This window comes from Stegodyphus dumicola, chromosome 7, assembly GCF_044657685.1.
Source record: "Stegodyphus dumicola isolate Sdum_Otavi_A_Nest chromosome 7, ASM4465768v1".
In the NCBI taxonomy this organism is placed as follows: domain Eukaryota; kingdom Metazoa; phylum Arthropoda; class Arachnida; order Araneae; family Eresidae; genus Stegodyphus; species Stegodyphus dumicola.
In genome coordinates, this window is record NC_140774.1 from 38,396,099 (window position 1) to 38,420,653 (window position 24,555).

Genomic DNA, 24,555 nt, shown 5'->3' on the forward strand with positions numbered 1-24,555 from the left:
TGGAAGAGGAAAAAATAGAACAACCTCAAATGCTAATGTTAACGTATTCGAAGCGATACGTTTAATGAACGATGCATGGGAAATCGTTACATCAACATGCATTACCAACTGCTTGCGTAAGGCTGGATTGGGCAGTTCTCAACAGGAGCAGATCACTGAGGATGAGGAAAGTAGAGAAGAATTTGAAAATTATGTATTTGTTGACGCCAATGTTATCACTTCCGAGATTCCTACTCCCGAGGATATTGTAGCTGAAATTCAAGCTAAAGCAGATGAAAAAATAACGAAAGCGGCGATGACAACGCCAGGTGTAAATGACGGATATTTTTTGAACCATGAATCTTAATTCGAGGAACAATAACATAAGAAAGAGACAATAAGGCAGTTCAAAGCAAATTAACCACGTTCTTTTGTACTGTATAAAAAATAACTAAAGTATTTATTAACATAGTAAATATGTATGAATTTTTATGATTTTTTCCCGAGCCCTTTTTTTACGAGCACTCGTTTATAACGAGCAAATGTTGAGGTTCGTTCACGCTCGTTATTAAGCGAGTTCCACTCTACGTTCTTTCTTTCTTTCTTTCTCCCCTTTTGCTTTAGAAACTGATTTGCGAAATTTGTCGGAAGTTTCTTTTCTCAATATTTTCTGACGTTTAAAAAATATGACAAATCGAAAATAATAGTCATCTATACGCACATTTACAATGCTGAAATCTACAAAACAAATTCACTGCACATAATCGAAATGCAAAATTTTAATCACGTACCGAAGGTTTTGATATTAAGTTGATAAAAAAAAGTCAAATCGAGTTCTACATCTCACTAAGTACTAATTGCTCATTGCATGATTTCATCTTTAATTCATGAAGCAATGTGACTTTGCAGACATCTAAAGATGACTCATTGATACATTTTTTTAAATGAAAAAAATATCAGTGATTGGTCGATGAGTTTAATTTCTCAGAAAAGAACCAAGCTGTCGCCTCAGAGTGGGCGCCGTTGTGTAACTTATTTTTCTGCTACTCGCCGGTATTCTAAGAAGCGTGGGATTAAAAAGAATGAGGTATTTACTGATTTTTCCCAACAAGACATAAAATTCAAAATCCTCCCACATCATAACTGAGTATTTATTTTGATTTTATTCAGAAATACTTCATAAAGAATGAAACTTAAGACTCAAATTGCCTTCATCATGTACTCGATTAGCAGGCTGCGAAAGAGCGCGAACAAGGCTATTTACTGATTTGTGTGAATCGAAGACAAAGTTCTAAATCAATTTAATAATCACACAAATTACTGCTTGGTAGTACTTTTAATATACACCGTAGTTCCGTAGTTTATTCTAAATATATTAGCTATGGGTATCTGCGAAGAGTGTTCCAAAATAATTTCATTTGATATCATAGAAGATGAAATTTTAAAAACCTTTATACAAATTCTATGAGATTTTAGTCTTTGAAAATGTAGAATTTCCAACTAAAAACATCGAACGCTAAAATGATGTTTTTCTATCACAGCGGAAGATAATTCATGTGCCGAATAAATATACGAGGGCTATATTTTACGTAAAATCTGTTTCAGAATAAATAAAAAATTTTCAAAAAAAGATTTATTATCTGAATTCAGATACTGTTATCTGCTATTTTACGTTATCTTGTCTGTTTAAATATTTATCGTTATGAACAACAAGTGTTTGCGTACCTCCCTCATAGGATTCTGCCGCCTGTGATGATAGCCAGTTATTGCAAGCTTTTGCTTAGCTCATTCATGATGTCTGCCGCTATGGTTAAAATAAATGTCATCGATTTTAAGCTATATCCTGACTTATTACCCAGCTCAAACTGTGCGCTTACACTCTTTTTGGAAGACAGTACAATGAAATGAAACTATTTTTCAAAATTCGATTTAGATGTTTTTAAAAAAATGTAATAGTGAAACGATTTTTCGCAAATATCTTCGTTTCACGAACAAGCTAAAAATCTCAGAACTTTACTGTTTGCACCACCGTATGGAGCGGAGGGGGGAATCTTTTAAATAAAATTTGTATAAAATTGTAATGCAATTTCTGATTTTTTTTTTTTTTTTCATACTCGGCCCACTAGCGGCCAAGTATGCGGCGGACCACACAAAGATAAGAAATTCATGTGTGCGATCTCCCACAGGTCGCAGCCTTTGAGCCTGTTACGAGGTGTGAGACGACATGCTCTAAACGTTGCAGAAACAATAATTCGATCAGTAACGCTTGCACTTGAATTACAAAAGTTTATAACGATCAATGTCAAGCGATTTGAGCGATCTTCACTGTGTTTATCATCAAAGCCTTTCGATTTCAGGGAGATTGGTTGACCAATGATCCTGTTGCTCCTCTGATATCGTTTAAACTATAACGAATCACAGGCCTTAAAATAGAACCGAAAAATTAAGAGGGCGTGACTCAGTCTGCTAATTATATCAGATGGAGCAGCAGGTCAAAATGCTCATAAACTCTCAAGAGACTCTTACCATTAGCAAGATCCTCACATAATGGGGACAATAACTTAACTTACAATAACTGTTCCCTTCAATGTCGTTATGTAATGTTAATACAGCTTCTTATAGACTTAAAATAAATTTCAGTTCTATATGCAGTAAGTAATACGCAACCTAAACAAATCGCAAACTAGTAAGTTAACAACCGTTACACGGAGTTTCGCCATCAGCGCAGCGCACCATCACCAGCCCAGTGGTGGCCGAGGACTGATAACTGCATTCGCGAACTAAACTATCAGCAACATTCCGACAGCTAAACGACAATTCGTTTCGCAAAGCTTCAATAATTTCCCACTCACCCGCATCTTTAAATAATTTCTGAATTATCCCGATCTTTCAATTGCATGGCAAAACTCTTCATACGGATATTAGGATAAAAACTCTTACTACTCAGATACGCTTTTTATAGTCTGACCTAACGCAGCGGCTAATAAAGAAAATTCAAAGTAATTGTCATCGCAAAGTGGAAACTTAAATCCATCTTCTCAAGCCAACTCCCGGACAGCTACCAAAAATCAACGCCGCTTCAGTTTTTCCTGGATAATCTGAAAAAGGCATCCAATCTTCGCCGAAAGTGTTCGTCAATACAGAAGCCTCTATTTCTCACTTCCGACAGCGTTTGTGATTGTGTGGCAACAGGGTAGGGATTGTAGGTACAGCAGCGTATATTGAGTGATTTATATGTGCTTTATAATCAGCTGTGCATCTTCGAAAATGTTCTGCAGGTGCCCGCTATTTCAGCGTATCAAACAGACGAAAAGGAGAGCAAGGAGATACGGTTATTGCTTTGTTTCCCAGTATTTTATCTTAAATATAAATTAACACGGTTAAACAGATGATCGGTTGAAGGCCACTGACCTTTTCCCCTCAGCGAATAGAACGAAACCCTCTAGCGAATTTGTCTCTTACGAATATTGTTATTCAATAATTTCGAAGGCAACGCTGCTTTGAAAAATGATGGAACCGCAGCGAAAAGAAATTGTGAGAGATCAGATTCATTGAATAGTATTGAGAATACTTCCCATTTAGAAATCAAATATCGCTTTATGGCTAAAGTAATGTGAAAACACCTCTCGAAAATGTCAAATATCTATTTTTAAAAATAGACTAATCGCGGAAAAAGATCATAATTATAGTCTATAAAAAGAAGAAAATTAGACATAATTTAATATTTCTTAATTTAAAACTTGTAATATATTTTTATATTAATTTATGATTTCTAAATAAACTGTCAAAGTTGATAAATTAGCCTAGTTTTTTTACATAATATAATTATTGAATATTATATATAGTATGTAATTATGCTTTATTAAATAGTTTTACACAGAGGTTTAAATGCTAATTAATTAATACAAGTTTTAAATACTAATTAAGTAAAACCTTCTCAAGAGCTTTATTCACTGGTTTCAGAATGCTTATTTATAAATATTAGTTTTAAATATTAATTAATTGAAACTTTTTTCAAAATTGATATTTGCATCTTATGAGTGTTTATAAATTGTATAGATTTCATTATATTATGCATTTGATATGAATTTATTGTCTCAAAAATAACGTACGAAATATGATAAAAATCTCGAATTAATAAGAATTAAAAATGTGTACCGACAGAAAAAAAAATAATGATATAATTCAGACAACGTCTCTAAAATGTACAGTTACAGTCAAGCGTTATATGGTATGGTTTTAAAAAAATAGTGTTCAGAATAACAGAAGCTACGCGAAAATTATAAGCACTGCTAATATGTAAACAGTTGTTTTAAATGCTAATTAATTACATTTCTTCAATACTGAATTTTGAGTTTCAATTTTTTCTCCTCATGTTCAAACATTTATTAGTAATCGAATCTAAGGATTACTTAAAGTTTCACTACATATTTATTTCCTTCCGAAATTATTCTGATCTTTACGCTTAACATCACAGTCAAAAGTTTGCAAACCTAAGTGTGCATACCTTCTTTAATAACGTCCTATATCGCGATGACCTTGAATAATCTTTCGCCGCAGGAAAATTAGTTATTGCTTAGAGGGCATAATGTTGGTCACCCTGTGACCTTCATGGTGATAAAAGTATTAAGTGCCTACTTATCTACACATGTATACAAAATTTTCAGGTGGAAATCAGAAAGATCTAAGAAAAACAAAATCGCCCTTGCTACCGTTTTATACCCCACTACTTCGATAAAGACTTCGTTCTAGAAACAAAATAACGAATAAAAAGAAACTTGCCCTAAAAGCATTAAATCGTAAATCAGTTCCAATTCATTTATGGTTTAAGAGCGGGGGGAGGGATATTGTATAATAGAAAGCTCGTTGGTTCTTTTATACAGAAAAACACTGAGGTGCCCACACATTGCGACCTGGTAGAAAATAGGCCAAACCCTCGCGGTGTATTCGTCTCCATAAATGGTAACGCAGCACCTACTCGAATGAAAACAAACGGGGGGAAAAAAAAAAAAAGAAGAAAAAAAAAAGTCAGAATTTCGAAAGTAAGTTAGTGTTGTGGACGACCATTGAACCTCACGGAGGCGACGCCAGAATGGGGATTGGTGTATTTAAATTACTTTAGACTGGTAGAAAAGTAGTGAAAAAAGGGCAAAGGGGGTAGAATGCGGTTAGAGTGGTACAGAATGTGATTCGAAAATATTGTCAGAAGGTTTCGGTTTGGGCTAGTTATTTTTCTAAAAACACTCCATATTTATTTCGTTCATATTTTCTCGCATAGCTAATATAATGAGCATTCTCGCGGAAAAGACGACCTTCTGAAAAAGTTACCAGTATTTCTGAGAACATAAACAATAATTGGTATTGCGCGTCACCTTTATAAAAAGACCACCTTCATAAAAAACCAGAACGATATAGAACTGTTAGTGGTCATCTTTAAGAAGGTTCAATGCATTCGTAAAATTCAATTTGGCCACTCATGCATTTACCACCTCATTATAGCGAAGAGATCAGAGGCAGAACTAAACCCATATTATGTCTTCTTTCTTTACACTGAATTTAGAGGGTCCCAGGACAAGTAATAATAATAATCAGAAGTTTACTTAGAACCCTGTTCAATCGAACACCACTTAACCAAACTCGGAATTATCCGAAACTGGGGAAACAATTAAAACTGTATCAGACAGCTTGAAAATAATCCGTGTTCCTTTCTTTGTTAAATATTTTTTTGTTGTTTTAATCTTTCAGGATAAATGTATATCTTATAACGCCAATAAATTATCTCAATGCAATATATCTAAAAACGGTGAATTTTAAAATCTTTGTCTATGAGATGACTTTATTTATTTATTTATTTTTTTTTTGTCAACGAAATATGCTTTATAATAAGGTCAAAGTGAATAAACTGTAGAAAACGAAATATTTTCCCCTTATGCCGATTAATTATTACCATGCAACTTAATAAATTAACTATAACTAATAGAAATAGAAACATCAGCTTATTCCCATAAATTATTACACCCCTCCCGAAAGTAAATACAGTTAAGTACTACATCTCAAGTGAATTTCTGGTGTATTTTAGAAACTTACTCTTATTTCTATTGAAATTATTTTCATGCCCCAGTGAAAACATATTGAGGCCCATTTAATATAATATCAATGGAAAATACTCTTCTGAATCATTTATTTTATTTCAAATAACAGACAGAGATTTAAGAAAATATTATAAAAATTGTTTAAAGTGTTTATATAAGGGGTTGCGAACTTTTCTCCAAAAAATAAGATGGAGTATTTTATGAGTACGGTTTGGAGATGAAAGATAGGGAAGTTTCATAAACACAAAAGCTAATTTTTTATATTGCTGTTGTTAGCAAAATTACCTATTAGTAAAATAGTATGCTTCTAATGCGTTAAATGCAAAATGCTGTGTATATTTATGGGCAAACTTCGAGAAGACATTAGCACACAAATTGATAAATTGACAGCTATACACGAGAAAATATTAATTAATTATATTTCTGAAAATTTTACACTTTATGAGTACGATAAATTTAGCATTTAATTTAGCAGAAAAGGAAAAAAGTATACAATGGGCGCTCCATACAGTAGTTGTTCCATTACCAAGTTTCCAAAAAATGAGAGTATGTTAAATGCTTTTCGCTATAGGGACCGCTAGCTATAATGTCCTATCTCTGTAAAAGGTGATGGGTCATTATAATGAGCGTTGCAGACATGTATTTGCAGTTCTTAGTGTATGTCGTTTAAAATGTAGTTTCAAAAGCAGTAAAACAGTCTGTAAGTAAGACGAAATGTTTTAAATAAATTAAATAGGGGTTTGTGTTTTTAATTAATGTGGTTATTATAAGTATAAGTAGTATAAGTGAATAATTCTTTTTTACTCTTGATTTGTATTCGGAGCAGTAAGCTCTTATTGCAACTATGCATATAAACAGTGTCGATTAGATTGTTGGTATTATCATTGTACGGGAAGTTGTCGATGACTATATATTACAAAAGTAGCATTTTCTTAGCAGTATTTATTCCCAATGCATAAAACGCTTTAGAAAGTTTATTCTTAGACGATGAGGCACAATTAAAATACAGAGACAGACACTATACAATAGCAGAACTAGAACTTAAATGCACAAGTTTAAAAAAATCAAAAAAAAAAAAAAGACTAAAGAAAACACTCAGGAGAAAGTTTCATGTGATCTTACGCTTCCCAATAATGCTTTGATAGAGGGGACTCTCTTATTGCAGAGATAATCACCGCCTATAAAGTGGGAACTGCAGTGAGAGTGAGGACTTATAAGGTATTTCTCCCGCCTTCTTAGCATGCTTTCGTGGTGTAATGGCCAACACACTCGGCGCGTATTCGAGAGGTCAGAGGTTCGAGCCTCGGCGAGGACCTGATGTCTCTACACGCTCAGGACAACTGATGATCCCAATTTTGTTCAAATGGCAGTCATGTCGGAATGTAGCTTCTGCACTGACTAGATGGCAGTCTGGTTAGTTGTTCAAATTCTTGCTCCGTTTTGAATACAATTTTGGAGATTACCAATAGGGGAACTTTTAACCTTGTTTTCTGCAATTACAAGCTGTTTTAAAAAAATGTTTTATTGAAAGCACATTGCGTTAATTTAGTACCTTCCTTTGCCAGACCATGCGGCGCCTTAGTTCCAGATATAGATTAGCATTATAGTCACAAAAATGAAATTTTATTTTTATACGATTAGCCCACACTGCATGGCATATGCATATTTTGAAATTATTATGCGAATAATGTAACTTAAGAAATTAGATTACAGAATATTAAAAATGAATGTTATCCTCGGCGACATCTGACACTCAAACGAGATCCTGATTTAAAAATATGATTTAAAGACTGATTTAAAAAATAAAATCATTACTTGTCCTATCGCCTGCCGTAGTTTGATGATGCCTTGCATAAACAGAGAATACAATAAAACCAGAACGCATTTATAAAGGTAGCAGCATATTTATGTAAATCGGGCACTTTTCGCAAAGGGCTACATATTGGTTCTCTAACATAAAGTGACGGCTACCTTATAAAGATAAATTTTTAATTTAAAAAAAAAAAAAATTAAGAGGTGCCGGCTCCTTGATATCGGAGAAGCACAAGACAAGCAAGATTTTCGTTTGCTTTATTAATGAATGTAGTAAGCAAAACACTACTTGCTTTAGTGAGGCTCAAGTATAAGAATACTGGCATGTTTATGAAGATTTCGTTTTTCAAGTCAAAGCGTGATCTCTGTTATGTGATAGCACATTTAAGCGGGAAGCCTGTTGTAAAGAATTCTACTGCGCAGAACACTGGCCATAAAAATGTTAGAATGCGTATTACAGAGCTCAGTTGAGTAGGTCCCTAGGAATGGGAGGCGGATTTCGAATCTAAAGCATCTTAATAGATGACCTTAAAATTAATGATCTTTGAAGCGCTAATAAATATATATTTAATAATTATTCAACATAAATTTCGAAACCATTAAAGGTAATACGGAATATATAGAGGGTGTTTCATAGACCATGGGACAAACTTGGAAGGGTAATGGAGCGTACTAAAACATTGCATTTTTTTATGGGAATGTAGGATCTAAAGTGACGGGTTAAGGCAGGAACGAAGGAAAAAAAAAAAAAAAAAAAAAAGACGCGAGAGGAAAATGTGTTTATGTACAAAATCAACGCAAAGTGCTTCTTTGTAGCAATACAGTATTCACAAATAAATGTTCAAAATTGCGACTGCCAGCAGTAATACAAGCTTGGTAATGTCGCAGAAGGGATTGACGAACATTTTGAAAAACAATAGGCACTTCGCGCACGCTTGCAGCCGCAATGGATAGTCGTGCAACGAGGTTCCTCCAGTGAGTAAACGGGAGTCTCGTAAATGATGCTCTTCAGATGGCCCCATAAAAAATATCCAAGCTTGATAAATTTGGCGAACGGGATGGCCATCGAACAGGTCCACCACAGCCAATCCATTGGCCCGGAAATGTCCCATCCAAGTAACTGCGGACCCGCACGTGGTTATGGGCTGGTGCACCATCATGCTGGAACCACTTGCGATCACGAACGACAGCCGGAACATCCTAGAGCAATTGCGGCGCCATAGTTCCAGATATAGATTAGCATTATAGCACCTCTTGCAGAAAAATATGATAACATAAGCCATTTGAACGTGCAGGTAAGAGGTATGGGCCTATGAGGTAGTCGTTAACAATACCCGCCCACACATTCACGGAGAAGCGGGTTTGGAATGCATGTGACCGTGTGCCGTGTGGATTATGAGTTGCCCACACGTGCATGTTGTGGCTATTGATGATGCCGTCCTGTGAGAAAGTTGCCTCGTCCATGAATAGCACATCCGATGGGACATCCGCCTGCGCCGCACACTGCTGCAAGAACCAATGACAGAAATGAACTCGAAGAGGGTAATCTGTCCTCTAATGCATCGGATCGGGGTTTGTCCGGCTCACTACCGCCCTCTACCGTTGCATTGCCAGCCAATCACAGCTGTAGTTCCTATTACTGTTAGTGTTTTCTTTTTTGAACATTTATTGTGAATACTGTATTGCTGCAAAGAAGCACTTTCCGTTGATTTTGTACACTGCTCAAAAAAAAAAAAAAAAAAAAAGGGGGGGGGACAGTGCTATATCTCCTGTTCTACTGGGGCGATTCACGAAATTCAAATTGCTTTACTCATGTCTCCAAAGCGCGACTTAGGACATATATTAGATTTATATATAGCACTATTTTAACATAGGTATTTCCACACAAAATTGGAATTTTTCTGAAATAACATACCAATTTTTTTACATATTTCGATTCTACGACTCAAATTATGCCAGAATACCAAGTTTTGTAAAAATCGTACGAGTAGTTTTTAAAATATTAGCTCTCAAAATTTTAGCTCCTCAATGTTAATTGAATTTGGCAAATATTTATTAATATCCCTTTTTTTATTAAACTTTTTTGATTTTTCCTTTCACATTTCGAAATTTAGGTTCATTACAAATAAAATTTACCTATTTTTTGTGTTCTATTTTTTAAATTTCTATTTTTAAATCATTTTTATAAATTTTTCGAAAAAAATTTTGAATTATAACCTATAAAATTTTTACCATCATCTTAAAGTAGGTGTATTTCTAAGCATACCTTCTATGCAAAAAATTAGACTTTTTTATTCAAAATTTTCTAAGATATACACGAATTTACATATTTTCCCGTTTTGAAATTTGGCATCTTTTTTTTGAGCGATAATAACGCCAAATGTGGTCTATGGATTTTTGTCACAGTGAATTGCCACAGCTATTTTTAACCTTAAATTTCAAGTAAAATTTTACGGAGAATTAATTATATTAATTATATCACATTTTTCCCTCAATGATGCGTAATAAATATTTATTAATACTATATGAAAAGCTATTTTTTTAAAATTATAGATGATATTATTCAAATTTTTAATTATTTTTTTTTAATTTCTCACTTTTTTTTTTTTTTTTTTTTTTTAGTCCAAAGGGATTTGAATCCCGAAAGACTATTAGTTTCGTTTTGGCATTTTGCGTCGGACGGATAAATGTCGGTTCACTTTTCAAACTGTTGCCATAAAATGTTAGTCCTGCATTATATTTGAAGAAATTAAATAATGAAAATCTGCGTAAATGTATGTATATTTCTCACATTGTCATAAAATAACGGTACATAGAGTCATCGAATTTTGAATAACGTAATCCTCCAACGAATATGAGCATGTGGAAGACCAAATTTGAAATTTGAAATTTGTTTTATGATCGGTTTCCTATTTTTTAAAACTTTGACGAATTTTTGATTAACAAACTCAAGGATTTCAAAGCGAGCAATGGCAACGTTGTGCAGAAAAAACATTTTTATCTCCAGCGCGTGAGTCTCTGTATCGGAAATTCTAAAGATATGCTCGTTTTAAAACTATTTTGCGATATTGCTGTTGCACTGGATCTTATGGTTTAAGTGCGAGGAACATGATATTTAATAAAGAAAGGTAACACACAAAATGTTAAAAAACGCCCCTTTGGACGTAATTTAAAATCTGAAACATTTCAGAATTTTTTTTTTTTTTTTTTTTTTTTTTTTTTTTTTTTTTAAATAAGAGTAAATTTTTGTAAGAGTCAATTTTGACCTTCGGCGTTTTATCATCTGCTACTTTACTTCGTCTAAATCGAATTGTCTAAAACTGAGAATTTTCGTTTGATGTTTATTTGAATTTTATGACATTAACTGCATAATTTATTTCTAAACAAACTGTTGCTTTTGAAGTGGCTGAAGGAGCGGCTGATACTGCCATCCATATTTTTAAAGCACAGTATATTTTTATAGAAACATCAGATTTAGAATAATCATTTTTATAAAAGTCAAATTATGATATAAACATACAACCCTCTAGAGATTGAATTAATGGAAGTTCAATGGTTATGTAGAAATGATCTGCAGCTACTTAATGGCTGAATAAGTCAGCAGATTCTGTAGACAAGTAAGAATAATTATATAAACGACACCCAACATTCTGGATTCCATTAACAACGAGGATACGATGTTTATTAAATGCATTTAAGAAGTTTTAAAACATAAAAATGTATTTTTGTGTGTAGCGTATTTTCATTATATCCTTAAAATTCTAATTTAGAATGTAATTTTCAAGAAGTGATTCCTAATCATCAGTAATATAATAAGTGATTATTACGGTTATTAATAAATCCTTCTTATAAAGTAATTGCAAATATTTCAAAAAACTTTCTGTCTGAATGCAAATATTTTCAATTTTATATTAATCAAGATTGCACACGATATTATTTATTTGCACTTCAGTTCTTACCGTCAGTTCTAGTAGAAGTAACAAATCATTTATATTTAATTAAGGATTGGATTGGATTATTTAATTATGGCAAAGCACACGAGGGCTATCTACCTAAAGGGAGGGATGCCTTCGTGGAGGACTTTCTAAGGGAAACTGCCTCTTATACACGTTACACATGGGGAAAACCACGAAAACACCCATGCGGCCAGCCCGTTTGCGGGATTCGAACCTCGGACCGAACTACCAGTGTTCAGCGTCTTTACCGGTCGGCCGTTGGTGGGCTATTTAATTAAGGAATGACCATCTAAATTTAGAAACAGCGTACCGTAACAGCAATTCAAATATTGGCGCCTTATCTTTCATGTTACTCCCGACTGGCAAGCTACATGATTTTTAATGAGTATTCAGGTTTTGCTAGGACTACTTGGAAATTGCGCTTAAACTAGGTTAGTTAGTTATTTGAACATAGAAAGAACATGGGAGCTATTTGATTAAGATGCTTTCATAGAGAACCTTTGTAAAGGGAACCTAGAAAACTACGAAAACCAACCATGCAAAGCCTGGGTTAGACTTCGCAACAAACAATTAGTATTTAACAATCTTCAAATGCTAGGCAACAGGTGAGGCTCCAATTAAATCTCCAATTTAATATTCTATTTGTAAATATTTAAAATATTGTTGTATTCTTAGACACAAAAAGCAGAATTTAAGTTTTGTTAACTCGTTAGTAAACTATCAAGCCGTAGTGCAAATGAATATTCAATTTCTTTTGCAATAATTGTATTCTCTTAATATTCTTGAAATATGAGCTAAAAAACGAACGTTCTCGGAAGATTAAAGAAGTGTTTAAATCCAGTGATATTAGGTTTGTCTTACAAGCTCAGGATCAAAACGATTCTGCAATTGCCCGAGTAGTTGACTTGTAAATGGCTGTGAATTAAGCAGATGACTTTTAATCTTACGTTTTCAGTCAGAAAACGTATTCCAAATGTTTTGTATTGCATGACAATGCATCTTTTCATTATTCAATAACCAGTCGGAGAACTTCTTGTGTTCCCAAAATAAGTATGTGTACTCTCGTCCTGCATGTTCTTCAAATTTGTCTTCTTGTGATTTTTTTTCTTTCCCAAAAACTAAAGTTGCCTCTCAAAGGAAAGTTTTTTGACATTGAAGAGACAAAAAGAGTATGACATCTACTTTTAGAGACATGTCAAAAACAGATCTCAACCAGCCTTCTCTTCCAGTACATGTTGTGCAGTCAGACAAAAAGTTGCATCAGCGTAAATTCTATAATCTATTTTTATTACACTCTGATTACTTTATTAACATACAGTGAATATATACTAAATCGTTTACTTCAGCTTAAGTAATTCGGAATTTTTGACGGAATTGTTGTCGGAACTAGGACTTAGAAAATAAGTTAAATTAAATATTTCGATAACCCAATAAATTCAAGGTCGAAGTTTCAATATTTTATTTTGGGAGGGAGGGGAAATTTTTTCAGTTTTGATCGATTATCCTAAGTAAATTTGCTTCGATTCTTTATTTTTCCATGAAAGCCAAAAATTTACTCATGGTATACCTTAAAATTAAAATTTAATAATATACAGAGTGGTCATAATTAAAGTTCCACATTGAAACGGTCATAAAAGGAAAACTACTGGATCAAATGTTATCAAACTTGGTAATCGTGTAAAGGAGGTCATAGGAATTTATTTTCCGCGAAAAAAAGTAAGTTCGAAACCTTACCACCAGGAGGGAAATCACGCTGTATGCAATATTGTTAAACGAAATATGGGTCGGAATCTAACTTAACCTTTTGTTACACGGGTTTAATATGTTGTATACTCTTAAGAAACTTTGAAGTAGGCAAATTACCATTTAAAAGTCAATAAAATTCAATAAAAGTCGAGTGCGCCATCAGTGTAAGTGAGAAATTCGTCCGTGAAAACCACGATTTAGCGATTAGAAAATGTGAGATCGCAAATCACTCGCACAAGTGCGTACAATCTGGAAATCGTTTTCTTACAGATCGCTAATTTGTAATTTTTGAAGCTTGAAATCGGCCGTAAAACATGAAGATACTGATTCAAAACGCTTTTAATCGATTTGGGCCAAAGATGTCCCTCACGTTATCTACCTAGTTCCATTGCGTTCTCCTACTGCAATCCATTGCATAGCAGTCATTCCACAACGTCTGGTGTGGAACGACAGCTTATTTCATAACTGAACCATTTTTCTCTGAAGAGCAGTCGACAGCTGGACCACTGTGATTGCAGCTCACTTAGAGTCAATGTTAAAATGTTTCGTGATACATGAACTGCAGTAACGTAGCATTTTAGATACTACGGTTTTTATGCAGGGCTGGGCCCCACCTCACATGTGTCGCACAGTTATTTAGGCAACATTTCACGAATGAACGTCTTATAGGCCAACACTTCCCCTCTTCCCATCAGACCTCAACCTCTGTGACTTTTGGCTATGGGGTTATCTCAAAAGCACTCTTTATGGAGATAATCTAAACAATTTGGCAGAAATGAAAAATGTGATACACCGACATGTCCGTAACATTCCTCTTGATATGCTAAGAGCTGCTGTTGAGAATGCAGTAACAGAATTTAACTTGCTTTCGGAAAATGCTGGACGCTACATTGAACATGCTTTGTAACATGTTTCGGAAACTATTAAACACATTTTAAACATATATTTTCATGTCTTATTTCATTTAACAATATTGCATACAGCGCCATGTTTCTCCTGGTGGTGAGTTTTTGAGCTCTTTTTTTTTCCGCGGAAAATAAATTCCCATAACCTCCTTTACACGATTCTTAAGTTCGATAACATTTGCTCCGGTAGTTTTCCTCTTATGGCCATTTCAAATTGAAACTTTTATTATAAACATGTAAAAAACCATGTAAATTAAACTTTAAAAGTTTGACAGTTTGATTCAAGTCCCAGTATATAAATAAGTCCAATATATAAAAAATAATCTTTTATATTAATCCTCTTAGAAAGAATGTTTTAAGAAGCTAATTTTTCTCTCGCGTTATAGATTGTATAAAAATACATGATCTTTAATATGATTTAAATCGTTTTAGCCGATATAAAAATCGGGTCACTCGGTGGTACAGAATAAACCCCGCTGGACTGTTTTATTTCTTTGTCATTTAGCAAAAATCTTTTAATTAAAATATTTATCCTTTGGACTTCGCTTTAAACTTTATTTATAGTTAAAATGACTAGAAAATGAGAAGGTGTCTTCAGCTGAAACGCAATTCATGTAATTGATATTTTAAAAAATTGACAAGAATGCAAAATTTATGAAAGTCTAGCAATCGAAAAATCTTAATTTTCTTGTGCGAGCACTGAAAATAACTGTAGAAGGCAAGAAGAAAATTAGGGAGAAAAGTAAGCAAAATTTGCAGGGAGATTTGGCTGTCTGACATACAAAGATGTTTAAAAAAGTTGGGCGCTTTTGAATATACTTTCAGGATACTTCAAAGAATTTAGGTGTTCAAAGAGAAACTACAAGACGTGTACACCAGCAAATACCATCAATTGAGCTTGTGGTTAACAGAAAAGACAAAAACGATATCAATGCAGATTAAAGGGAAGAGCGACTGGTTTTAGACTATATGGTTGTATAAATTTAAATTACGTTATAGAACATCATATCGTATCATAAATGGAGAATCCCATGATTTTCTCATTCGAATTATTTGAAGATTCAAGAGTTTATCCAGTGATATATGTGGATGTCACCTAAAGATGTTTTTTTTTCCTCCTGATGAAACAGCGGCCGAGCGGTAAAGTCGCTGAACGCTGGTAGTTCTGTCCGAGGTCCGAATCCTGCGAACGGGCTGGCTGCATGGGCATTTTCGTGGTTTTCCCCATGTGTAACGTGTATACGAGCCAGTTTCCCTTAGAAAGTTCCCCACGAAGGCATTCCTACCCTTAAGCAGATAGACCTAGTGTGCTTTGTCATAATTAAATAAACCAAAACCTCTTGATGAAACCAGTCTTTCCTTTCATCTCATACCTTCAAAATGGTTAGCCTCTAAAGACTGATAAAGGCTCTGACCAAATATTGATGAAATGGATTGAATTGGATTATTAAGTTACGTCAAAGCAAGGCTATCTGCCTAAAAGGAAGGATGCCTTTGTGAAGAACTTTCTAAGTGAAACTAGCTGGCATACACTGTATACATGAGAAAATCCACGAAAACGCCCATGCAACCAGCCGTTTTACCGGGATTCGAACCCCGGAGTGAACTACCAGTGTTCAGCGACTTTACCGCTCAGCCGTTTGTGGGCCTTTATGAAATGGAAGGCGATAACTTTATTTAAAATGATTGTCAGAAATATCAAGATATTTCGAAAAGTTGGATGCTTTATAATATACTTGCGGAATGCCTAAAGGAAAAGAGCAAGAATAAAGTAGAATGCCTGAAGAAAAAGAGAAGAAAAAATAAATTTTTGGGTTTAGTATTTGTATTTTTTTTAATTTAAAACTTTTAATCTTATGATATTTGATTCTTACGATTTCAAAAATAAAATATTTAACTAAAATATGAATAATATTTAAGAAACCAAATGTAGGATAAAACTGTGTAAAGCAATGGGCACAATGATAAAACTGTTTAAAGCAGTGTATGCAAGTTATTTTAAGTTAAAATGTCGGTTATACATCTCTTTTATTTACGATATATATATCTTTTCTGAACGGAACATTGAAAGGCTTGTTAACTGTGCTTTACTGTATTTTCTCTTTTAATATATGCAGTTTTCAAACGCATCGTAGTTTGGGTTACAAAGTATTCCTCCGAAAGAAACGCAATTCAAATAAATAAAATTAAATTCTGGAAAATTTATATTAATAAATATATTTAAAATGCTCAGTTTGAAGGAATAAATAGAAAATTTGAAAACAATTATCTGAAGAGACAATGCAACACAAACAATTAAAATAAAAGTATAAGAATTTAAAAATTACCTAAAATAATAACTGACAAAAAATATATATAAAGAAAACTATTTGAAAAAAAAATAAATAAAATAAAATAAACGCTGCACCTTTATTTACGGAGTTCGAATAGGTAAATAAAAATTTTTAAAACAGTTATTCGAAAAATACCATGCAACTTAAACAATTAAAATGAAATTCGAAAAAGAAAAATTACTTAAAATAATAAGTTATAATTAAAAATATAATATAAAGAATATTATTTGGAAAAAAGGAACGATGGTGACTTTTTTTCCTAAGGAAACTAGGTTGCCATATATTAAGAAGTTCGCCAAGTGAACTATTCTTGGCGCAAACTGACAAAAAAGTGCCAACATAAATTTGTGAATTTCTCCTTAAATTTCGCTCCAAATTTTACAAAATTTCATATTTAGGCGTAATTTGAGTCGTAGAATCGAAATATGTAAAAAAATTGGTATGTTGTTTCAGAAAAAGTCCGATTTTGTGTCAAAATACCTATGTTAGAATAGTGCAATATATAAATCTAATATATGTCCTAAGTCGCGCTTTCGAGACATGAAGAACGCAATTTGAATTTTGTCAATCGGCCCAGTAGATCGGGAGATATAGGACTGTCCCCCCCCCTTTTTTTTTTTTTTTTGAGCAGTGTACATAAACACATTTTCCTCTCGCGTCGTTTTTTTGCGTTCCTGCCTTAACCCGTCACTTTAGACCCTACATTCCTATACAAAAAATGCATGTTTTAGTACGCTACACCACCCCTCTAAATTTGTCCTATGATCTATGAAACACACTGTATATACATACAGTCTGTCAGCAGTCTTCTTTACGGATTAGACACTAGCGAGATGTTTTCGGCCGCAATATTTTGTTATATGCTTTTCTGATTCAAAACAAGGCTGGCAAGCAGAATGCTGAGGAATAAGCATATGTTAAAGTTCTCATTTACAAGGAATTGTAAATAATTTTAGTACGCTTAAAAATTGTTAATCGGCAAAAATACTGTATTGGCTTTTAGAATTCATAGAAGGTTCTTCTTTAATAAATTAGGTAGGAAATAAACTTAGTACTCTTCGATTTGATTTTCTAGCATTATTGTATACTAAAAAGATTAAAAGTGCTGGACAAAAGGCAATGGGGAGGGTGGGAAAAAAAGTACATGAATACAAAACTGAAACTTAACAGAGAGCCAAAAAGATACTTAAATTGAACTAAAATATGCGTAAATTTGAGGTTTGATTATAAAGTATTTCTTCCGCCTTCTTGGCATGCCTTCGTGGTGTGGTGGTCTGCACGGTGGACGCGTATTCCAGAGGTCCGCGGTTCGATTCCCCGCGAAGGCGTTGCTAATTTTTCATCTTGCCTGCTTCCATAAAAATACCTAATGTCTCTACATGATAAACAAATGTATAAGTGCAAAATACTCGTGACAGGAAACCAAGTTGAATAATTTACTTGGAAGTTCTATATAGGCCCTGAAAGGCCTCAAAGAGTATCAGATTTAAACACGGAAAAACTTTTTCAGCTACTGAATTTGTATTTCATCCATTGACTATAATGTATATGTACTAGAAGATTATTGACATGAATGCACTGAATAGTTTAGTTATACCTTCTAAATATTTCTCCATTCGTAGAATAATTAGAAGCGATTTTGTCATTACATGCAAGAACTAAAACACTTTTTCAGAGATAATGTGCAAACAATTCATAATTAACCACAATTAAAAACAAGTACTTACCTTTCCTTTTTTCTGAGAGCGATACTTGGTAATATGGCCGCCGACGTTTACCTTGGATTGGGTAGTATGGCTGCCGACGTTTACTTTGGATTGGGTAGTATGGCTGCCGGTGTTTACTTTGGATTGTGAAGTACGGTTGCCGGTGTTTATTTTGGATTGGGTAGTACGGTTGCCGGTGTTTACTTTAGATTGGGTAGTACGGTGGCCGACGTTGATGTTGGACGGTCCTTCTCCACCGGTAGTTTTTTTAGATTTCGTTTCTTTATAGGTAGTTTTGCCATCAACAGTCGTCCACACTTTAGTGGTAGATTCTTGCTGTAAGAGAGGAAAAAAACTCTTAAGCATTTTTAAGTATATGGTTTCAGCTAAAATACAAATAAAAAAAATAAAAATAATTAAATAATAAATCAATTTAAATAAGCTTCTATTAGCTCTGTATTAGATTAAATACCCTCTATTAGATTAAAAAATAAAAATTAAATTACCGTCTAGTAGATATTTTTCAAAATCCGGTTCTTAAACTTTTTGAGGGGAAAAAATTTGTTAACATGTCACATGAAGCCGATTGAGTCTTTGGTAGAGATTACTGTGTATTCCTGTTGCAATTTAAAAATTTCATATGTGTTGAGAATATTAAATTCAGCTGCTCGTAATCATCTGTAATAGGTAAAGTACTTTCAGCGTTAAATTAGCTCAAGTAAAAGGGATTAAATTACATGATATACATTTCGAAATACATAGTTGTGCAGGTGCATATTTCAAAATGTTAGGACCAATTTGGACAGCGATACACGAAGCAACATTTCTAGGTATAGAGTCAATGAGACACCTGACGAATAGCTCACCTGTCCTGAGGAATAGCTCTTCATTCCAATCACATCCAATGTATTCACAAATGATGTCCAATCACACCGCAAATGTGTTCGATTGGTGAGAGATCAAGACAGAACGGTGGCCAGAGAAGCATCTGTACACCTTGCAGAGCACGTTGGCTGATGCAGGCAGTGTGTGACCGGGCGTTATCCTGCTGATAAATGGCATTGGACCATTCCTGAAGGTAGTGGAGTGTCACTTGCCGCAGAATATCATCCACGTATCGTTGGGCCGTCATAGTGCACTGAATACGAACCAGAGGTGATCTGGAATCGTACGCAATTGCGCCCCAAGCCATAATGCTGCGTGGTCGCGCGGTGAGAGCTGCCTATATCGACGCCACACTCGTACGCGGCGACTATCATTGGAGAAACAGAAGCGTGGCTCATCTGAGAACACGACCCTATGCCATTCCGTCGTCCACATCGCTCGAGCCCGTCGCCATTGCAGACTTAATAATGTGGATAACAGACGTCCATAATGTGAGATTAATGATAGTCTTCTTAACGGACGCCATGACTGAAGATCACTTGCCACCAATCGACCGCAAATGATTCCGGTTCATATGGGAACTTCCAGAGCGTCTTGAACATGCTGCAGAAAGGAAGTAGAAGTGGCTTGCGGGTGCGCCACCACTTGTCGGCGGATATGTCGATACGTGCTAATGACACTGGTTGCACCGGCACACCTCGAACCACATTTCCTTCTTCCAAACATCGTTGCACAGCCGGTGCACTGTGGACGCGTCCTTCTGCCGTAAGGACCAACCTGCCCATCTCAGTCCGATCACCAAAATCGGATCTTCGTAAAATCGTCTATCTGCTGGAACTGCCTCCGTTGACAACGGCCTGGCATTCGCTCTTCTGAGACAAGAACGCCTCTTCTGAGACAAAAACTAATTTTCTATGATGATTTCCCTAGCAGAAATAACGGCACGGAAATTGAACATTCTGCGAGTTCTTTCCCTTATATCTTCTACAACGTACGCTGTAGAATTACGCATTTCACAGCATTCGCATAACTCAGTGACGTGCGTCTACCCTAAAATTTGCATAATTTTCGGGCTACTCCTTCTTGGTGTTGCATTTTCAATGTCGGGTAGTGTACATTTCTATAGTTTGAAATAAAGCAGGGCTTTAAAGATGATTTCGAAAAAGAAATATAACAAGTGGCACACTAGACACCTGAAAATAATAAACCGTAATTTAACTGGAACACATCATGTTCTTGTAAGCAGATATGCCAGAAATAAACCTCTTGCTTATAAAAACCCTGTCGTAAAGTAAAAATACAGCAATGTTTAAAACTACTGCAAATTCCAGAAAAATTGGTGACCACCTTAAATATCTTATTCATCGTTATACAAATATCTTTTAATTTCGAATGACAGATTAGAAATTAAAATCATACTTCTATTTACCTTCTTTTCGTTTCTTATTAAAATATAGGGGAGAAAATTAAGGAAAACTTCAGATTACAGTCTAATACCGCGAAGTACCATTAAATCTCGAAAAAGGAAATTAAAAAAATTATGCGGTTATGAGGAGCTGCAGTCTGATCTCGGAGTGCGAATTTTATTTGAATAACTAATACAACTTTAAGCTAAGTCACTAAGTTAAGCCTGCTAGTTTTAGTCTCTCAAAAATCAAAGTCACGGGGGGGAAAGAACTTAAATTTAAAAGGAGCTGTTCGAAATGGGAAAACATTTGCTACGATGCTATTTCATCGTTTCGTTTGGTTTGGTTTTATGGCACAAAACAAGAATGACAGATTATTCTGCCCAAAACAATGATAAGGTTGACACCATGTCGGCACTAATAGCATGATAAATAAAGCGAACTACACAGCTGCCTGAATATGACTTGATTTCCCGGATAAAACATGTTAAAATAGCTACATGTAAAACTTCCACAATAACAAACAGTTCTAGTACAAAATACAGAACATTAAGTAGTATAAAATGTATAATATTAAAATAAATATGATTTCATTTCATTGTAAATTAACACAGCTTGAAAATTTGGATACTTACATATTAAAGAAAATGATTAAACTATTCAAGACATAACTATGCATTTATTTATTTATTTTTTATTTATTTATTTTAAATCGCTCGCGTTTTTTAGAGTATGAAATCTTCGAACTGAAAATAATAAATACCTCGAAGAGTTTCTTTTATGGTAAACAAAAAGAATATACAGAGTAATAAAAAACTGCATCTTTTTGTTTATATCCAAATGACCTCGACAGGTTTATACATTTTATGATTAGGAAGTTTAATATTTTATAAAAAGTTTATCGATGTAATATATAAATCGAAATAATTTTTCAGTGTACATTATCAGGGAAAAATACCAAAAATTTAAAGTACAGCATCTATAATTTTCTCAGTCATAACAACTAGAATAGTTTAAAGCAATTTATTATTATAGAAATATCATTTCGAATATTTTGTAAAATAATAATTTATTTTTTTTATTAAAAAACGATCTTCCCTCTTAAAATCCCTAAAAACTCTTTGTTCCCCCAAATTTATTAACATTCGAACCTATACAAGGTTTTAGGTTCTATTATAACAAAAGTAGTAATATATTCGGTATGAAAAAAAATACAGTAAATAAAAACTAAAAAATACAGTTTTTGTTATTACAGCAATTGATACCCTCGCTTCTAGAGGTGTTTTCTTCTGACTAGGGTTATAGTAAAAATAATTTATATAATAGAACTCTTTTTTATTCCTTTTGTTGAACAAAACAGCTCATTTCGTCAAGAGATAGGAGGAACTCATGCACAAAGCAGAGTCTAAAATATTATCTTTTCGTAGTAAAGGCGTCACTAGGAGAGAAATTTCTATAAACACAGTTCCAATACCTGCATGGCAGTGTGACACCATACAACTCGCAGAAAATAGTGAAAATACTATCACTTTAATCTAAAAATCGTATAATAATGTTTTACATATAGTTCAATAGTTAAATGGAGAGAAAAAGAAAAAAATATCGAATACATGATTTAGTTTCAAAAAGTAATCATTTGCAACAGCGTATGCAGTCAAGCTATGTGAAGCTACATCATTCAACATATCTTGGATACTTTCCAATATGATGTTTTTACTCCAAAAAGTTAGTATTTTTTAATAATCTGAACATTCTAAATGGTTTTACATGTTTCGAAATTACTTTTTTTTTTTACACATACTTTAAAAAAATAAAATGGATCCAAAAATGGCTCAAATTAAAAAAGAAATCACCTTCTCCGAATAAACTACATCATAACTATTATAAAAGGTACATATATTTCCAAAAGTATTATAGAACATATATTTGTATAGTAGATACTTTTGCTGTACAAGCTAGATTATCAGAAATTATAATCTTGAATGGTTATATGCAATAACTTCCGAAAATTTCACACTCACATCCTTTATTTAAATACTGAAAAACAATTACATTAATGCAGTATTTGAATATAGTTTTTATGGGAACAACAGAATGCACTTTACGAAATGTAATACATTGAAAATATTTTCATATAAACAAAAACTTTAAAATTCTTTTTTAATCTTTGTCTGTAAGGAAATATGCCGTACTTTTGAAATGTGTGCCGGCTGTTAATAAAAGTCATGCTTTTTCTGCCATTAATGCTTTTAAAAAAAAGTTTTTCTTTTTAACAGCCCGATATTTTGTTACTAAAGCATATGATGAGTTTGGCCGAATCCACCGATCATTCAACCATCTACTCACCGAGAACGTTAACCAGTGTGCACCATAAAAAGCAACCGAATTCCTCCCGCTAGAAAAGAAGCTCCGTCCTAATTTTGATGCGAAAACTCGACAGCCTTTTACCCCTCTTTTTCTACCAGCAACCTCTCGAGAGAGTTTAATGCTAGGAAGTATATTAAGTGCCCCCACGTCGAAAAAACATAACATATATAGAAAACATCCATGTCTTCTCCACGATTCGAACTCTAGTTTAATGCTAGGAAGTATATTAAGTGCCCCCACGTCAAAAAAACATAACATATATAGAAAACATCCATGTCTTCTCCACGATTCGAACTCAGATACAAGGTTATGGTTCCTTAGCGCTATGTCAACAAGACGGCAAAATAAACGTATACAATCAACGCGTAACCTTAATGATATATTTATCATAAAACAATATGAAGGAAAGCTTTTAAAAGCACAGGTCGAAAGAATAGATTACGCATCGAAAATATAGGTTCTGTTTACCAATGAAGAACAGAAAGGAATAATAATTGGCGAAGTTCGAGAAAACCTGCACATGTTACGATGCAAACCGCTAATTCATATCAGGGAATACATAAATTTAACAACAAAATCAAAAAGCATTGAGCTAGCTAAAAAAAAAAAAAAAAAAGAATTAAATGAAAACGAAATAATAAACACGAATTGGAAACTCGTAAAAACAGAAACTATCTTTCCATATATTAATTTTGAGCATAATATTCTACAATATATATAAAATGAATGCATCATAAAAATGTCCCTGGGGGATACTTTACAACCGAAAAAATATAAAATCGGCATTTAGATATTTTCTTTGCTTAGAATTCGCAACTTACCAAACGTGCAAAATACTGAAAATTTTCGCAAATATTGGAAATAGAAGTACTTTAATCAGCAGTATATATTTCAGGAAACTTCCGGGATAATATAACTACGTAGCGCTACCTACTTGTGACTTTCTTATTTCCGTTTGCAATATTAAATAAGTACCCACTTAGACGAACATTAAAAAAGTAAGATGTCATTTTAAATTAAAAATGAAATATACTGGTTTATTATTTTTGTTTGTAGGAGTATACCTGCGAAATCGCTTATTGCACAAATACGAGTTGCAACGTCTAAGGTGTAAAAGATTAGTCATTCTAGACAAGGTCAAAGATTTACATTTATATGCAGAGAAAAACCGTGGGTGTCTCAGCGTGGGTTTCAGTGGAGTAATGAACATCAATAGCAATTTGCATTCGCAAACTTTATCATTTCGATCTCAATGATCATAACATATAAAATAAAATATTAACTTTAATTTGCAATAGCTCCTTAACTTTCCCTTTTAAACTGGTTATTTCTCTTTACCATCCTAAAACTAGTTGTAAAAGCGATTTT

General features: G+C 33.7%; 1 protein-coding gene across 9 annotated transcripts in view; it reads right to left on the minus strand.

Annotated features, from left to right (window-relative positions):
* The window catches only part of LOC118191961 (uncharacterized), a 226,802-nt gene that overhangs the window by 147,155 nt on the left and 55,092 nt on the right, over window positions 1–24,555 (minus strand). For all 9 annotated transcript variants that reach the window (XM_085820099.1, XM_085820096.1, XM_085820092.1 and 6 more), the window contains exon 2: window positions 18,551–18,865. In XM_085820099.1, the coding sequence (XP_085676225.1) occupies window positions 18,551–18,865 (315 nt within the window). The remainder of the gene's footprint in view (window positions 1–18,550; window positions 18,866–24,555) is intronic.